The 17,698-nt window shown below is 33.3% G+C and overlaps 2 protein-coding genes, 1 long non-coding RNA gene and 1 pseudogene across 3 annotated transcripts; 1 reads left to right on the top strand and 3 right to left on the bottom strand.

Annotated features, from left to right (window-relative positions):
• Positions 1–1,956: 1,956 nt before the first annotated feature.
• On the top strand, positions 1,957–3,261 carry LOC142523384 (uncharacterized). The gene is made up of 3 exons (XR_012814635.1): positions 1,957–1,989; positions 2,074–2,161; positions 2,267–3,261. It is a non-coding gene; the product is annotated as an uncharacterized LOC142523384 (long non-coding RNA).
• Positions 3,262–3,441: 180 nt separating this feature from the next.
• Positions 3,442–7,511, bottom strand: LOC142523383 (uncharacterized). The gene is made up of 3 exons (XM_075627161.1): positions 6,978–7,511; positions 3,737–6,418; positions 3,442–3,614 (listed from the first exon to the last, which is right to left on the bottom strand). The coding sequence occupies exon 2, from the start codon at positions 6,414–6,416 to the stop codon at positions 5,058–5,060; it is 1,359 nt and encodes a 452-aa protein (XP_075483276.1). The 5' UTR covers positions 6,417–6,418; positions 6,978–7,511; the 3' UTR covers positions 3,442–3,614; positions 3,737–5,057.
• LOC142522027 (uncharacterized) lies at positions 3,611–4,458 on the bottom strand. The gene is made up of 2 exons (XM_075625203.1): positions 3,737–4,458; positions 3,611–3,614 (listed from the first exon to the last, which is right to left on the bottom strand). Exons 1-2 carry the CDS (start codon positions 4,456–4,458, stop codon positions 3,611–3,613), a joined length of 726 nt encoding a protein of 241 aa, XP_075481318.1.
• A 2,017-nt stretch (positions 7,512–9,528) lies between the features above and the next one.
• On the bottom strand, positions 9,529–17,245 carry LOC142522275 (26S rRNA (cytosine-C(5))-methyltransferase NOP2B-like; annotated as a pseudogene).
• Positions 17,246–17,698: the final 453 nt, after the last annotated feature.

Raw genomic sequence — 17,698 nt, 5'->3', positions numbered from 1 at the left:
TTTTAAGTAATAATAATAACTATACTTAATTTTATTACAATAATTATAAATTATATTATTGGAATTACATGTTATAAATAAGTATTATTCCACATAGATCATAAATAATTAGAGTTAAGTTAATTAGATTATGTTATATATTTATACACAAAAATTTAAGCAGAGAAGGGATACATTGCTAAATTTCACAACATAGAACTTAGAAGCACAATATTTGGGGGACAAAAAAAATACTGTCAATCTTTCTATTCTAATTATTAGCTAGAAGAAAAAAATCCATCGTTTGAAAATAAAGCTTTGACAACACATGAATAATACCATTTAGTACCAACAAAATTTTCGGTAAAATATATAAATACTGCTATGGTTTTGTTGAGAAAAAATCCCTAGTGCTCCGGTGTTGTTGTTGGACAAATTATAGCTTTATTTAACTAAGTTGAAATTTTAGTTTTAAGTAATAATAATAACTATACTTAATTTATTTACAAAAATTATAAATAATAACTTTGTATTAATTGTATTATTAGAATTAGTTGTAATATAAATTATATTATTTAAATTATTATAATATTAATTGTATAATAATAACTATTTTGATACTTATATATTTATAATTATAAAATAATATTAATACGTACATATTAATATTTTTATATTGTATAATTTTAATACTTATATATTAATATTAATCGACTTACGTAATTTTGTTATTACTTATATATTAATTGCATCACGTATTAAAATATTAATACTGAATAATTAAAATATTAATTGTATAACATTAATATCTATATATTAATTTCATGAAGTAATTTTTTTATTCAAATACTTATAATATTAATTATATAATAATAAGTATACTTAATTTAATTACAATAAATGTATAGGTTTTATAACTATTACTAATGTATTTATTATAATAAATAAGTATTACTAATTTATTTATTGTAATTACATGTTATATTTTTTATAATAAATAACTATTGCTAATGTATATATTTTATAACAAATAACTATTACTAATAAATAACTATTAACTAATGATTTATTGTTTGCAAGATGGCTGAAAATACGGAGAATGTGTTGTATTTGCGGGATAGACACATATCAACTAATATCAATGCTGAAAATATGGATGCAATAATTTCGTCACGTCGGTCAGACAAATGTCTTTGGAGATTGCTTAATGCTGGGATTCACCTCCGTGTCCGCCAATGTCTTGCACGCATGGGCTTCTATGGTGTCATTCAGTGTGGTCCTATTAAATATTATGATAATCATTTGCTTACAGCCATTGTTGAGAGATGGCGTCGTGAGACACACACATTTCACCTAACCGTGGGCGAGGCAACAATCACCCTGCAGGACGTTGCCCTTATTTGGGGGCTGAATATTGATGGCATTCCCATCACTGGTGTAGATATCGCGTACAATAAACATACTTTACAACAGCGCTGCGCTACTTGGTTGGGTTTTACGCCCACATCTTCTCAGATTAAAGGTGCACATCTTTATCTGACCGCTTTGCTAGACCATTGCCTAAATAATATGGTTAATGACGAGAGCACTGAAGAGGAGGTGACACAATATTCTCGTTGTGTTGCATTAATGATCATTGGTGGATGTATGTTTCCGGACTCGGAAGGTGCTGCTGTGAAACTTATGTATTTGCAGTTCCTTAAGGACATAGAATTTGTGAATACGTACAGCTGGGGTTCTGCTGTGTTGGCATATCTTTATAGAGAGTTGTGCGACACATCAATGAGTTTGAAGGTCGATTTGTGTGGCCCAGTTCAGATATTGCAGGTATTTGTACATTTATACGGTCATTATATTTTTTGTACATTTTTTCTTATGATTTGACTATTTCTGTTGTATGTTATTGTAGATTTGGGTGTGGTCTAGGATTATTCTTTTTTGCCCTGATAGAGCTCAACAGGTATCTATTTCAGAAGAGCAGGGTTTACCATTCCCACCATACGGCGCACGGTACTAATAAAAAATAGTTAAAATTTAATATTATTATTTCTTATTTTTTTAAATGAAAATATTGTGTACTTTTATAAATTACAGGTGGAGACGCGGATTTTCTTGGACACACACGGCCCAGCATTCGGTCCGTATAATGAGATATATGCTTGACAGGATGGTAGAAGGACAGGTAGATATATAAATTAGTTGTTTAGAGTTTGAAATTCTTTTACAATTTTAATCTTATTTATATATTATGAAATTGCTAATCTTTTTTTCATTTTATTTGCTTCAGTTTCTATGGACAGTTTATGATATGGAGTCTCCGGAGGTTGGCAGAATTCTGGATGAAAATAGCATTCATCTATGTCGGTCGGCATGCGCATTGATTAATTTTCATATCGTTGAGATGCATAGACCAGAGCGGTGTCTCCGACAGTTCGGAATGCGTCAGGGTATTCCGCCACCTGCTACTAACTTCGACAATTTCCATAGGCTGACTCGACAAGGCCGGAACAACTTCGATTGGGCGACATATCACGCGGATTTTGTAGAAATGTGGAATGATAGATATAATTTTGTGATTGATGGAGACTATGTCATACCTGGTACGCCCGCCATCACAGTGGACTATATTGGTTGGTATTATCGCATTTCACAGATAGTGCTCTCGCCGCCAGTGGTACCTTCGAACATCATGGGCTATCATCCTGTTGATGCAAACTACCGACAATTTATCATAAGAAATGTTTTATTTATCTACATATGAACGTAAATTTATCTACATATGTACGTGAATATAATTTGTTGTATTAAATATGTGTTACATAACATATGCATCTATGTCACAGGCACGCCCAGCTCATGTGCAATATCCACCGATGTGGACAGGAAATGAGTTTGAACCCGGACCATCATCTTCAAATATGGCATACACTACTCCGCCAGTGGTTTCAAGCTTGCCATCGTATGACGTTGGTTACTACACTCCAATTGTTGGTAGTTTTACACAATTTCTACAAAGTGACTTTCGACCGGGTATGAATGAGAGTCGCCCTACTTTTAACCCGTCGCCCATACCATTTCCACAATATTCTGATCCAGAAGGGTTTGAGGTTGGTAGGAACATTGCCGATACCAGTACATCTGCAGGACAAACAAGTACTCATGGAGATGATGAACAGATGTTAGGTCGTGGACGTAGAGTAATTAGGAGACCACCGTGTGGCACTGGGGGGCATCGTTACCATCGACATTAACTATTTATTTAGATATACACAATTACTTACATCGTATTGTTGTATGTTTAGCAATTTTTTTATTTTAATTACAAGTTGTTGCTGCAACATATTTTTTCAACATTCGTATACTATTTTTGCATTATTGACTTTTTAAAATTGTGGACTGTATTGATTGTGATGTATTATTCTTTTACGAATAAATTTACGGATAAATTTATAGTAATGAAAAAACATAAGTATAATTGCTAAATCAAGTCAGGGTATGTCAACAAACTACATAGTAAAAAATCTTCATAACAATACAACACTGAATTGTCATAACAATACAATACTAAATTGTAAAATCTACGTCACAAACATAATTATTTTGCACCATAACTCGATCTTCTCACCTGCACCTACCTGCAATGAACAAGAATTATTAATAAATACAAAATTTTTATACACAATTTTGTAATTACATTAATAACTTCACATGTTATGGTTTAAAAATAAAATACAATACGTTATTGTAGATTTTTTACCTCCCACGTTGTCTCTCCCTCGTTGATGGCTGGTCCATCTCGTTTCTTATGCGTGTCGTTCGATCTCTACCAGCCTGCCTCCGTTGTCGACGAACACCATTGTGTCGTAATTGGAATATAGGTTCATCCCAATATTGTTCATCATGAATAGGGTAGAATCTTCCATCGTATGTGTTCACGTATTCGCTCAATGTAAACCATGGTTGTACAAGCTGTGCGGGATTCAAACCAAACCATTTCGCTGCACATATAACATGTGAACAAGGTATTCCAAGTATTGTGAATTTACCACAGGTGCAATCACGCGTAGAAATGTTCACAGCTTGTACGTGATGTTGACGACCTGGTCTTCCTCCTGTCGCGACGGATGCTGTTTTATCCCTTTGGTCAAATCTTACAACTCGATGTTCAATTGACTTTTTTGACCACATATCAAATTTAGAGTATGCATAGTCGGTCCATGGTTGATTTTTTTCCAGCATCTTATCACTTCGAGCTCGCCGTTGAATGAAATAATTCACGCAACGCTGAAAGCTCATCTCGACTATCGCAGTTATTGGAAGACGTCGCGCCCCTTTCAATACACCATTAATACACTCAGACATGTTCGTCGTCATTATCCCTCGGCGCCATCCACCATCATGAGCCAATGACCATTTTTCTTTTGGAATGTTTGACAAATACGTGAAAGCTGCTGCATTATTTGTTTTAATTGCCTCCATTGTCGCATTAAATTTTGATACTTGGTGTTGTATCCCTGCTTCCCAAGATAAGTCTTTTAAATGAATGTTTTTGAACCTGCTGTTGAAATTAGAGCAAACATGCCTCAAACAGAAACGATGAACACCAAGAGGAGGCTTGAAGTCAGGGAGATCTTGAACTGCACTTGTTATACCCGCATGTCTATCAGATATAAGGCACACACCACTACACCCTCTGGTAACATGTCGTGCAACATTACCAAGGAACCAATGCCAAGACTCATAATTTTCTTCATCAACAAGCGCAAATGCTAGCGGCAAAACTTGTTATTGGCATCCAATGTTACTGCTATGAGTAGTTTGTGCTTATATTTGGTGTACATATGGGTACCGTCTACACTGATTACGTTGCGACAATGTCGAAAACCATTTATACATGGTCTGAATGCCCAAAACACAAAGTTCAAAACTTTATGTGGATGGTCATACGGTCGAAGATGCTTCCATTCTACAACAGTTCCTGGATTGTACTTCGACAAAGCTCCCATATATTTAGGAAACAAAGTTACAGAGCTTTCCCATGTGCCATAGACTAACTCCACCGCGCGTTTCAAACTCTGTCATGCCTTAGCATACGATATATCATAACCATATTTTTCTTTAATACTTTCTCGCACATATTTGATTTCGTATGCAGGATCACAACGTACGATTCCCAAAAGTGTATTGGCTATCATGTTTACGTCAAGGTTGTGGTGATCTATACCGACTTGGGTACACATGCATGTGTGATCACCACCATATTTTGTGATCATGAAGTAGACTAAACTTTTTTTGAACGATGCTCGAAGTCCCCACCCACAATTGCCACCTTCGGACCAGTTCTTGCATTTGACCTTCCAAATTGTCGGAGAACTTTCGACAACGATATATTCACGTCTCAAAACCCGAACAGAAAAATCCTTCACAGAAGCTATTAACTCACCTTTGCTATTAAAAACCATTTTTACACCGAGCTCTGGCCTTTCAGGATTGTAAAAGTTTGTTCGTGATGCAGAAGGAATACCAAATGAATCTGGAATTTGTTCATGATAGACTTCATTGAAAAATTGAGGAATTTCACGTAAATGTTGCTCCGGTGCAATAGGAATGTTCTCTGTCATTATTGCTCCAGACATTAACACACGCGCCGATGTCCCTTCATTTGCATTGTCAACATGATGATCATATTCTCCGTCACTTGATGTATCATACAAATCATCATCGCTATTCATGACATGATGCGAACTGTCCCCGAATAAATCATCTTGCTCAGGCATGTGTTCTGTAATTGGGGCGGGAATATTTGCATCCAATTGACCTGTTCTACTAGAACCCCATGCGACATCAACTCCTGATGGACCCGTGATATGATGATCCCAACCTCTTGAAGTAAAATCCCATTCTCGTGTTGTATTCATCCCCCATGCATAGTCTTCTTCAGTGTCAGCCGTGATATGGTGATCCCAAGGACCAGTGTCGATCCCAGAGTATGTATGCCCTGACTGCTCATCGATGTGATACATAGAAGGTCCCGCTTCATTCAAACCTACTGTTCCCAAACCTTGCGTTATTACTGGCATGACTGCATCAAAATCGTAATCACTTACGTTCTGTAACACTGGCGATGAATCAACATACAAGTACATGCAATCCAGTGTCGGCAACTCAAACATAAATTGTAGACTATCATCATCTGTGATATAGACATGCTCTTCATTGTAACGAGCCAACGAGCTATAACAATATTTCGTTGACAACTTGATGCAGAATTTTGATGGGTCGATATCCAGCTTCCGATGCACAAAATTCACCAATTGAGAAAATGTAATAGACCGAGAGATTTTAATGGGCCTTGTCGCGGGGATACTATATCCAACTCTACCATCTTCAATAATGACATAGCCACCTACATACAGTAAGTCTCTCACAGTATCCATGTCTGCACCAAAAAAATGACATAATGTATACAATCATAACAAAATTTAATACAAAAAATTGTTATGACTTAGATTTAAAATTTAGATTTTTAAACGTGTGTAATTAGAATTTTCAAATATATTAGTTTCTTATATTAACAATTTTAACAATTAATTAAGTGTATAAAAAATTTAAAATTAATAAAAAATATATAATAAACAGAAACAAATGAACAATTTACAAGATAAATTTATATTTCTCAAAATTTTTTTACTACATATAAAATTTTTGTTACCTTAAAACTTAATTTGATTACTAAAATCAGACTTCTAAATAAATTAATAATATTATTATTATTATTATTGAATAAAAATATATTATTATTATTATAAATATTATTATTATTATTATTATTAATTTAATATATATATGTACTGTCGAGGCGTGCAACTTTGAAATAATTATAAAGAGTCATTAGTAACAAAATTTTATAAAATAGTATAATACAACCGAAAAAAATAATATTTACATTAATACAGCATAAATAATACAATTAAAATATAAGAAATTATTTAAATTACCTTTTCAAATGTCGTTGTATGGAATTTTTAATTAAATCAGCTACCGGAGTTTAATATCTGCAATAAATTACAAATATTAAAAGATACAATATACATAAAACAATTCAATATAGAAAGAAAAAACAGATATTCGAATTAGGAATTCTCCCAAATTCTAATACTCATCACAATTCTCCCAAATCAAATTATGAATTGCTGAGACTCGGCGCAATTCTCAAAAATTATGATATTCAACAGAAAACTATAAAATCAAATTAGGAATTCCGATAATAACACGATAGACGCAATTTAAAAAGGGAGGAGAATCAGGGATTCTTTATAACTAACAAAAAATACCACGGAGTGACCAAAATAGAGAGCTGCGCAAGAAGAATGACGAACAAGTACTGAATGACGGATGAATTCGCCAAATACTCGGTGCAATTTTATTACATATTTTTCAAAATTGTTTTGTATATAACCACACAAATTTTAAGTAAGTTATTTCAAAATATATAATTGGATAAAAATATTTTAATTAAAATTATCAATCTATTATATAAATAATACAAACAAAATATTAACAAAATTACTTAAATGACCTTCTCGTACATAATTACACAGAACTTGTAATAAAATCAACGAACGGTGCTAATATCTGAAATAAATGACAAGTATTATCAAAAAAACTACACAAAAGAAAATATTATTCTTAATATATAATATACTATTAACAACGAAATTAAACATTTCTTCTTGATATATCTTCAAATGAAAAGGATGATAAAATCAACAAATAATATTAATACAAGATCGAAGTGAAAAAGATAGATTTTGCGCATATGAATCGGATAAAGAAATAAATTGCGAGAATGAATATGAGGAACAAATATTTTCGGTATATTTCTCGCAACCCGAGGAACAAATATTTTCGGTATATTAGAGAAATGGAAGGTCAATACACGCTGAAGAGAGAAGCCTTTCTATTTAAAGCCTGAATTAGTGAGACACGATTGTTATTTATTATATCAATTTCTTATACTAACAATTTTAATTTGAATTGTACGAAAACAATATATCTAAGTTTTGGTGAGAAATAGTTATTTATTATATTTTTTATCTATATTATAAATAAATTTAGTTATATTTAATTAAATAATCTTGAAATAAAGAACCTAATGAATTTATTAATACAAAACTTATATATAATTTATTTAAGTGGCTCTTTCATTAAAAATTACATGATTAACTAGTTATATATTGCAGTGCACGCGATGAGTTAAAAATTTCACGTAAGATATCATAACAAAATTTTAAACAACGAATATCGCAGAATACCCTACATAACAGTTCAATACTAATAGAATTCTTTTTTTTTTTTTTGCTTTGTTAAAAGAAAAAAAAACTTGTCGTTTGTCTCCTTTAACAAAATTATACACAATATTAAAATGCAAACGAAAAAAATTTTAATTGTATTAATAAAATATAAATAACAAAATTAAAATATATAAAATTATGGAAATTACCTTTTCAAATTGTAGTTATACGAAATTTGTAATTGAATCAGCGAACGATTTTAAATATCTGCAGTAAATAACAAACATTATCATAAATATTATACAAAAAAATATTCAATATAGAAAGAAAAAAAATTAGACAGAGATTCGACGGAATTCTCCAAAATTCTAATACTCCTCACGATTCCAAAAATTATAACTAACAAAAAATACCACGGAACGAGAAAAAAAATAGTTGAGTAGGAAGAATGCCGAATATTTGTGCCGAAGGATCGATGAAAAAATATTTGCGCAGAATGCCTACTACTGATTGATAAATGAATGTTTGCGCCGATGGAAAAATGTCGAACACTAGGTGCAATTTATAGGAAAAGAGGCCACGGATTATACACGGAATTGACCGAGTCAGAATCCGTGACAGACTGATCCGGATTCTGAATACGGGACAGTCTGTCACGGATTCATTTGAATCCTTGACACAATTTCTTTTTTATTTTTTTAATTTTTTTTTTAAAAAATGTCAGAATCCGAGGACACACTGTCCCGGATTGCAATATTTTTGTAAAACTCCCCACTTTGCCACATTATTATAATGAATTAATTAATTTATAATATTTTTTAAAAAAAGCCGGGAAATTAGGCCAGGGTACCCAAATTATATCATTTTTGTTATTTTTCCACAACATTTTCTAAAAAATATGACATATAGTTATAGCGTTCTCTTTTCTTTCTTTTTTTACAAATGAGATAGTTTTTAATTTGTATATACACATTATAATATCAAGATAGTTTTTAATTTGTATATACATATTATAATATCGAGATACAAGAGGATATCAAATATTTAACATAGATGAAAATTTTAAAAGATAAAAGAGATGTTTATTTTAGTTTGTTTCGAGGAATTTCGAAATATCAAATCAATATCGTTAGATAATGTGTGATTCAACATTTATATCTCTATGTTAATAGCAACATATCTTAATCTCAAATGACAATACCGAAAAATCAGATATCGATACCACAAACTCAAATGTTTTTTTTTTCTCAAAAAGAAAATGTAAGGAACAAAAATACATTTTCCCTAATAAATAAAGGATACAACAGATGCATAAATTTAAAATAGGTGATAAGGTAAAGAAAGCAAGAAAAATGGTTCAATCCACACTCTACTTCTTGTTTGCAACCTTAGCTTTCCTCTTGGCCTTCCTTAAAGCTACTCTCTTCTCTTCTCTGCAAATGTTGGCCACACAGAAGATTAGGAAAGACAACACTAAAACACATATACATGCAGATACGTAGATGCACATATGCAGCAATCATATCACTCCTCATAATTCTTCAAAAAAAAAAATACACATCACCGGAGATCTCCGCCTTTGCCCGTACCTGGTTTTTGAAATCTCCTCCCTAGAAGGACGTTTCCTTTTTTCACCCCTCACCGCAATTGACTGGTACCTGGTTTTTGAAATCTCCTCCCTAGAGGAAGGTTTCTTTTTTTCACCCCTCTCATGGACAGATTTTTTTCCCTCCTTTCGTGGTTTTTTAACAGAACCATTATTCACTTTTTTGTTCACTTTGGAATTGTCTTTTTTCTCCTGCTGCTGCTCCTGCTGGACATCTCCTTCGACACCATTTGCATCGATCAACTCCGGTTCTTCCTCCACCTCTCCTGATGGTTCAGATGGCTGTTGAGTTGGCTTTGAATTACTCATTTTCTTCAGCTGCAAGCAAAAAATGAGATACAACTGATATAGTTAGTTTTGAAGCAATAGCATATTTAGGAAATCATAAGAAAAAAATGAAACGAGGAATGAAAACGAATGAGCAGGTAAAAGTCAAAACAAATACGATGGAGTCATTTCACCAACAAATAAGCAGCAAACAAATAAAGAGAAAATTTAAGCTCGTTAATTGTTTTTTTTTAAATATTCCAAGTTACTATAATACTTGGACCAAAACCATAACATGAATACTTGATGGCCGTTTCATAGGGTTTAGGACTCAGGAGCATAGAACAACCAGCTCCATGTTAACAACATTTGAATAAAATAGTTGGGTTCGGTTATGACTTATGAGGCACACCTTAGCAACAAAAAATCCATCCATGTTGTGAACATGAGGATAAAATCGCCGTGTCTTCTCCAAAGAGGTGTGAAAACGATGGCTCCGGAATCGAATAAATCTGGAATAGAAAAAAATTGTCAGATCACACGTTCATTTCTCCATTAGTTAAGAAAAGAAGTAACAGATAATACCCTGGACGTCCAAAATCAAGGCCACAGGGCACAAGTTTGACATCCCTCCTCTTGAGTGCATAATCAATGACAGCTTCATTCTGCAGATTTCGAATTTGAGAAACAAGAAGCAGGTACTATGGAAGACTAAGACTCGTAAAAGTATCAACCTCAGCAACCATAATGGAGCATGTTGAGTAAACAATGTATCCTCCTGATTTCGAGCCAGCGTCCACCATATCTATCGCTGCAAGTATTAATTGCTGCCAAGGAAAATTTAACATGAAGCTAACATTCAGAAAACAGCATTAAAAATTGTAAAAAAGGATTGACAGTCTGCAGCTCCTCGTTGAAATACAAACGATGGGTGAAATCAGCAAAATCTTAAAGATCATCTGAGAACAAAAGAAAGGACTTTGTTCAAGGAAATAGATGTGATGTCAAGGGATAACTATTTAAAGGAACAACAAAATGTCACCAGTGGTATTACTAAATTGAAAACGAAAATGAACAATCATATTTAGGTAGTATGGTTGGGCCTCAAAAGCAGAAAAGAAGCACTAGATTCTAAACGAAGGCGGTCTTTTCCTTAAATTAAATTCTGATACATGGTTTCAACATCAACATTTAATAGGTAAAGTCAGTCTTTTGAGCCTCACACTTAACAACTTAAAATATTTTAGTCCTTAACATTTTACAATTGCAGTTTTGGTCCTTCAACTTTTAAAAGATTATAAAAATAGTCCTTACTGGCAGGGTTATGTTTTTGGCACATGATACTAACTCTTCTAATAAAACCAAAAGGATAGAAACAAAAATTAAGTTGCAACATTTTCACAATTTTTATAGCAACTATAGCTCAGTTATTTATGTTACGAAGCCAAAGTAAGTGGACTTAAGAAAAGATGACAGGCCCATTATCAAGAATGTCAAGTCTAGAGAATTAAGAAGGCCCGTGAAGGGAATGGGAATATAATACGAGAGAGAGGGAGTCAGTATTCTGTTTTGTTGATTGTTGCTGTTACACATAGACTAACCTAGTGCTAGGGATAGTGGAAGAATATTGTACAGAGGCAACTCTGGAATCTTTTTCATCATTTCTCATTCAATATATTTCCAGCTCTTTTCATCACATTCTTTGAAATGTTTTCAGGTTGCTAGGGGGAGACCCTTAATGGAACCCCCTTGCGGGCCTTCGGCCATAGTAAGCCTTTTAGAGCTATTAATAGACCATTAAGAGATACCTTAAGGATAGTAACTCATCTATACCATTAACTCGTAGCTCTAACTCATGGATATAGACCATGTACTCTTCACTCGTATGACTCGTTCATCGTCAGTGTCGTTAGCTCATTAGATTATTTCAGCTCTCCCATGGACGTAACAATTTATCGTTAATACGCTGCAACAAAGCATAGGACTAGAAATATGAAATTACACCATTGGCTACATGAAGAATTTACCAAAGCTTAACTCAATCTAGTATCTCAGAATTAACAAGGCATAATTTAGAAACACTACAATAAACTACATAATAAAAATGTTACCTTTAAATATAATTTATATCTTAATTGTATTTTACGAAATCAAATTCTTATTGACAGAAAATTGCCGAAGGAAACATCAAGCATCATTTCAAAGCTATTATAAACTGTTTGTGAGCTATCTTCAAACTCAATTTATTGTATTATTTTTATAAAAATACTCTATATAACCATGATTAAACTATCACAACATAATATGCTGCACTAAGATAAAATAAAATTTCAATCTTTAAACTCAATATTCAGCACATAAAATGATCTCAATTAAACTCAATATTCTTGTCATTTTATTTTCATTTATATCATATACATAATTTATTATGGTTAACAATAATTTGACTAGGGATGTTGGAAAGCACATCAATTGATCTAAGATGGTGAATCTCGAGTCTATTCCCGCTCCATCCATCAAAGAAAGAAGAGCTACATTGAGATTTGACTATTCATATTGGGAAATTTTGATTAGAATGTGTAATAATAAAATAATTAAATTGATGGTAAAATATTGATTTTAGTTGATGTATTTTAGTTGATGTTAAATAATATATAACTTTAAAGTAAGCTTTGAATAAATTTGATTCCAATTTAGGTTAACATATGTAACTCCAATTGAAAATTTTTCAAAAATTTAATTGATTATAACCCAAAACTTTCTTAATGGTATATTCCAATTTTGAGAGGGTTGTGAAAATTTTGATATATAACAAAGATATGTTTTGTGATTCAATAAAGTGTGAATAAAATTTCAAAAAATATATTTACTATCTTGTTCTCATCAAATAATCTATTTTAAATATATTTATTTTGATTTACATATTTTTAAAAAAAATTCCAAAATTTTCAATTTATATTAATTTTTAAAAAATATTTTGCAAAATGTCATGAGAACTGGAACGTTAACCTCCGCGACAGCGATTGCGAACCATGCTAACATCAACCAAAACAATTTTGAACAAGCTTATTCTTTTTCCTACCCATTGCCCTGGAGTGCAAGGGGCAACAAAATGTATGTGAAAATGACTCAAACACCTTGCATCAACCTTAAAGTTGTAAGACGTGAAAGAACTACTGGACTGTAGGAGCCCAAATACCAGTACAAACCATCATAAAAAGAGACTGTAACGAAAGCGATCAATCTCAAACGACCAAGAGTCCCAAATTCCGAACACAAAGAACCACCCTCAGTCTGTGTGATAATGAACTTAGCACCAATAAAACTTATGATCTTACTCAGAGTAGTATGAGGATCTCAAATGCAACGTTAGGGGAAAGACGATGGCGGCAGGAGAGAAAAGTGGGGTGGCGTTGGTGGTGTTAAGGCAGTAGAAAGGTGAAGGAGAACGAGAAATTACAACCTTTAATTTGCCGTTAACATTAACGTTAGTTTAACATACGGGACTAGTTTTACAGTCTTTCTAAAAGTTTAGGGACTTAAAATGTCGTCATGCTGAAGTATGAGTCTCCGAGTGAGAGCATGAGGATGATGTACCTTTTGCAGATAGACACAATTCTGAATATCTAACTCGCTTTTTGAGGTCTTCACAGACTCGTCCTTAGATATAACCTATAACAAACATAAATTAAACCAAATTTCATGCTAACGACTTAAAAAAAACTCACTTTTCTATTAAATCTTATTACATACCCCAGTACCACTGCAAGGAGCATCCAACAAAACCCTATCAACACTGCGGACTCCAAGAACTTTGGGCATCTACATTGATGCAGGAAGAGAAACAAATCTTTTACATCCAGAAGAATGTCATTGATGTTAGAAAATTCGAACAGCACATTCAGATGAATGTTTTGCAAATGATAACTAGCAAGAAACTGCAGTAAACGGAAACACACTTTTGAAATTCATAAAAAAAATCAAATAGGAACCATAACAAGATGTCAGAATGGGATTATATGATCAATGAATTGCAAACATTTGGCCGAAACTGGTAAGAGACATTGATTATATTATAAAGAAAACCACTTTCTAGTTCAAAGGGAAGGTAGTGAGGTACAGAAAATAAACAAATTTAACAGATAAACATGAAAATTTTCACCAAAAGAATATGGAAAAACAAATCAAGATCCTTACCTCCCTCCCATCGTAGTTGGAAACAATGGTGTTTGTTACCCCCATCCGGTGTAAATTTGCAGTAAGTGACTTGATTCTAGATTCCTTCATCTCATTTGCATAAATGATACCTTTTTGAGGAAAAATTACATTGTAGAACTATCAGAAACATAATCACTATAATGTATCTACGATGTTGTTCACAATAAAAAAAACTGTATATGGGGTTTGTGCACTACCGTACTATTGATAACAATTCCAAAAATTGAAAAGTCAAGTAACACACACATCCTAGCATTATGAAAAAATGTTTCATAAATATTGGAAAAGACTTGCTTCTTTTGATGATATATTTATTGGAATGAAGGTGACTAGTGGTAGCACAATGCATGACAAGGATAGGACACAATTCTTTTTAAACTATAAAAATGAAATAATTTTTTTCCAGAAAATTTAGAAGAGCCTACTTTCCAGAAAAATAATAAAGAAAGATGACTTGAAGCGATTGGCAATGTACAAAAAGAGAGAGAACAAATATTGAACTTTGACATATGTTGTTGGAATATATTACAGAAAGCTGAATGTAAGCAGTTAATTGAAGTATAAAAAAAGGGATATATCACAAGAACTGTTGGAGGCAGAGCCTATTAGTTACTTACCACTATTTTTCATAAGGGCAGCGATATAGGTTGTTTTGCCACCAGGAGCTGCGCTGTAAGTGTACAAAAATAAGTCAGGAAAGAATAACACAGTTGCATGGCATCCCACAAATGAGTGAATTCAAGTGAGAAGAAAAGGACAACAGGAGAAAAAAGGAAGTCAGTGAATATAATAAACCGGAGAAGTTGACGCGAACACTGAGGAATTAGTTAATTGGTCATGGAAAATAAAGCAGAGGAGTTAGGAAAAAAATCATTCCACAAATAACAAATGCTTACGCCATATCAACAACTCGTTCTTTTTCCTGAGGAGCAAGGGCCATTACAGGCAGAAATGAACTAGCACTCTGGAGCTGGCGGTAGAAAAATCGTTATTTTATAAATTTCGACAACATGAACTAAAGTTGGAAAGTGTAGAACCTGAAGATACCATATAGTATCCAGCCATATATTCTGGAGTGGCCCCGATTGGGACTTGTGAATCATACACAACCAATCCTACCTACAAACATGTTATGTAGTCATTCATATTTTTATCCTTCAAAATTACAGAGTGATAAAAAAGAATGATCCACAACACATGGTGGCTCTTACTTTGGACCATTTGCTCAATGGATCAAGGTTGACTCCCCTGTTCAAAAGAACACCAGCCAAGTCCCTCCTACGAGTCTAAATTCCAATAAAAAAATCATCAGGGTGCAATTTGTTATACTTCGGTAATTAGAAAAGATCTCAGAATAGAAAACTGTAACAACCATCCTTATTACCTTCAAAGTGTTTGTTCGAAGACATATAGGCCGAGGCTTCTCAAAAGCTTCTATAAGTTCCATGAGTTCAACAACTGGAAACATCTGAAGAGCGCAAATCAAAAAATTCCACAAGCACGTGCAAATTATCCTAAGAAACTAGATAGAAGAAAAACAGGCACAGCAACAAGAATTGTTTTAGAATAGAAAAGTCACCTCAACTAAAGCCTCGATCAGAAACTCATTGTAACCATAGTAAGAGCGTAAGTCAATTTTCAATTGATCAACATAATCCTTCCGTGTTCTCCCCTCTTGCCTCAATGACTTAAAATTTGAAAGCACACGCACCACTGAAACAAATCACACACCATATCAGTTCAATAATGAGAAACTAAACAAGCCGTACTTCTACATATTTAAAATCATGCATACTCTCTTTTATCCTTCTCTGGAGATTAGAAAGATCTGGAGGTCTATGTGCTTCTTCTTCGAGCTCCTGTGCAGTAAAAACTATAAATTAAATGTGGAAAATATTTTAAAGCCAATTGCCAGTACTAACTTGAGAAGATATTTTCCAAGCAAAGAAAGGGCGTAAGAACCTATTCACTAACCCCCTCAGTCGGTAATCTAAATTCATCAGCTTCTTCTTTAATATTAAGCTGCAATTCAGCTTCAGCGTCTTCCTCTTCCCGTGCCTTTTCCTCATCAATAGCTCTTGCTCTCTTCTCAATATCGGAAGCATCAGAGTCTGAATCTTCATCAGAGCCATCCTCTAAAAACAAGAGGCATATGAATACCAAATTAAAATAAGGGGAACAATACCGAACAACCACTTAGAAATGCCATTACCTTCTTCATCACTTCCTTGGAGAATGTCATCAGCAAACTGGGTCATCCCCTTCCGATGACATGTCTGAATCAGTGTCCACTTCTTGTTCTTCCTTACCAGATTCTTGGAGCTTCTCCGGTTCTTCATCCATGATATCAGAATCACTAAGCAACTCCTCTTTCCTAGGTTCTTTGGCCCGCGGAAAATCTGCTTTCAGCTTCTTCCTGGGAGGGTGATTAGGTGCCCTCGCTCCCTTCGTCTTCTTATTGAATTTAGGACCCGCCATAAATCTGTAAGGTCGCAAAACACAAGTATGCAGTCAAAGAAGGAAACTTCTTATTGCTCCATCAATAACTTCTCAATGAAGAACCAATATCAACCAAAAAAGGTTGTTTTGCATAAAATAGCACACACATAAAAGCATTCAAACTCCAGAGTCACTACCAGTTTTTGTACAACAGGAAAATAAGTAAAAGACAAACAAAAAGTTCCAAACTTTTTCCCCCAAATAGTAAATATTACAATACCGCGAGTAGATTCCGAGGTCCCAACAGCGGAGGGCTGGACGAAGATGGTGGAGTACTACGTAGAAGAAAAGTTTTTAATATACAATGGGTTGGAAGTGAAAAGAAGAGAGCAGCGACCCAAATTGCGAAGAGGAGGGTTTTAGGCATGCAGGTCGAAACGGAGGACGGAAAGACTGAAGTGCCCTTGGATGGGTTCAAGAATCGCGATATTAGCCCAGCCTTCCATATGATATTTTGGCTTCTTTTTTTTTTTAAGAATTCGAATTTAAATTATAAGGATTGATTATTACTTAATAGATAAATTCAATTTAATTTTTAAAATCCAATTAAAAAATAATATCAATAATTTATTTTCTCAAACGATATTTGAGAAGTGGACAAAAACTTGTGTGAGACGATCTCACGGGTCGTATTTTGTGAGACAGATATCTTATTTGGGTCATCCATGAAAAAATATTATGTTTTATGCTAAAAGTATTACTTTTTATCAGTGAATTCAGTAAAATTAATCCGTCTCACAAATAAAAATTCCGTCTCACAAAAAAACTACTCTCAGAAGTAATAATAATGGTAACTTGAAGAAAAATAAGCCCTAAATTTTTTTATAAAAAAAAC

The sequence above is a fragment of the Primulina tabacum genome, chromosome 13 (genome assembly GCF_025594145.1).
Source record: "Primulina tabacum isolate GXHZ01 chromosome 13, ASM2559414v2, whole genome shotgun sequence".
NCBI lineage: Eukaryota > Viridiplantae > Streptophyta > Magnoliopsida > Lamiales > Gesneriaceae > Primulina > Primulina tabacum.
Note: the sequence above shows the minus strand (reverse complement) of the source record. Positions and strands in the feature narration are given on the sequence as shown.

Coding starts and splice junctions, on each gene's coding strand:
- LOC142522027 (XM_075625203.1), bottom strand. CDS start 4,458: ATGGAGGCAATTAAAACAAATAATGCAGCAGCTTTCACGTATTTGTCA.
- LOC142523383 (XM_075627161.1), bottom strand. CDS start 6,416: ATGGATACTGTGAGAGACTTACTGTATGTAGGTGGCTATGTCATTATT.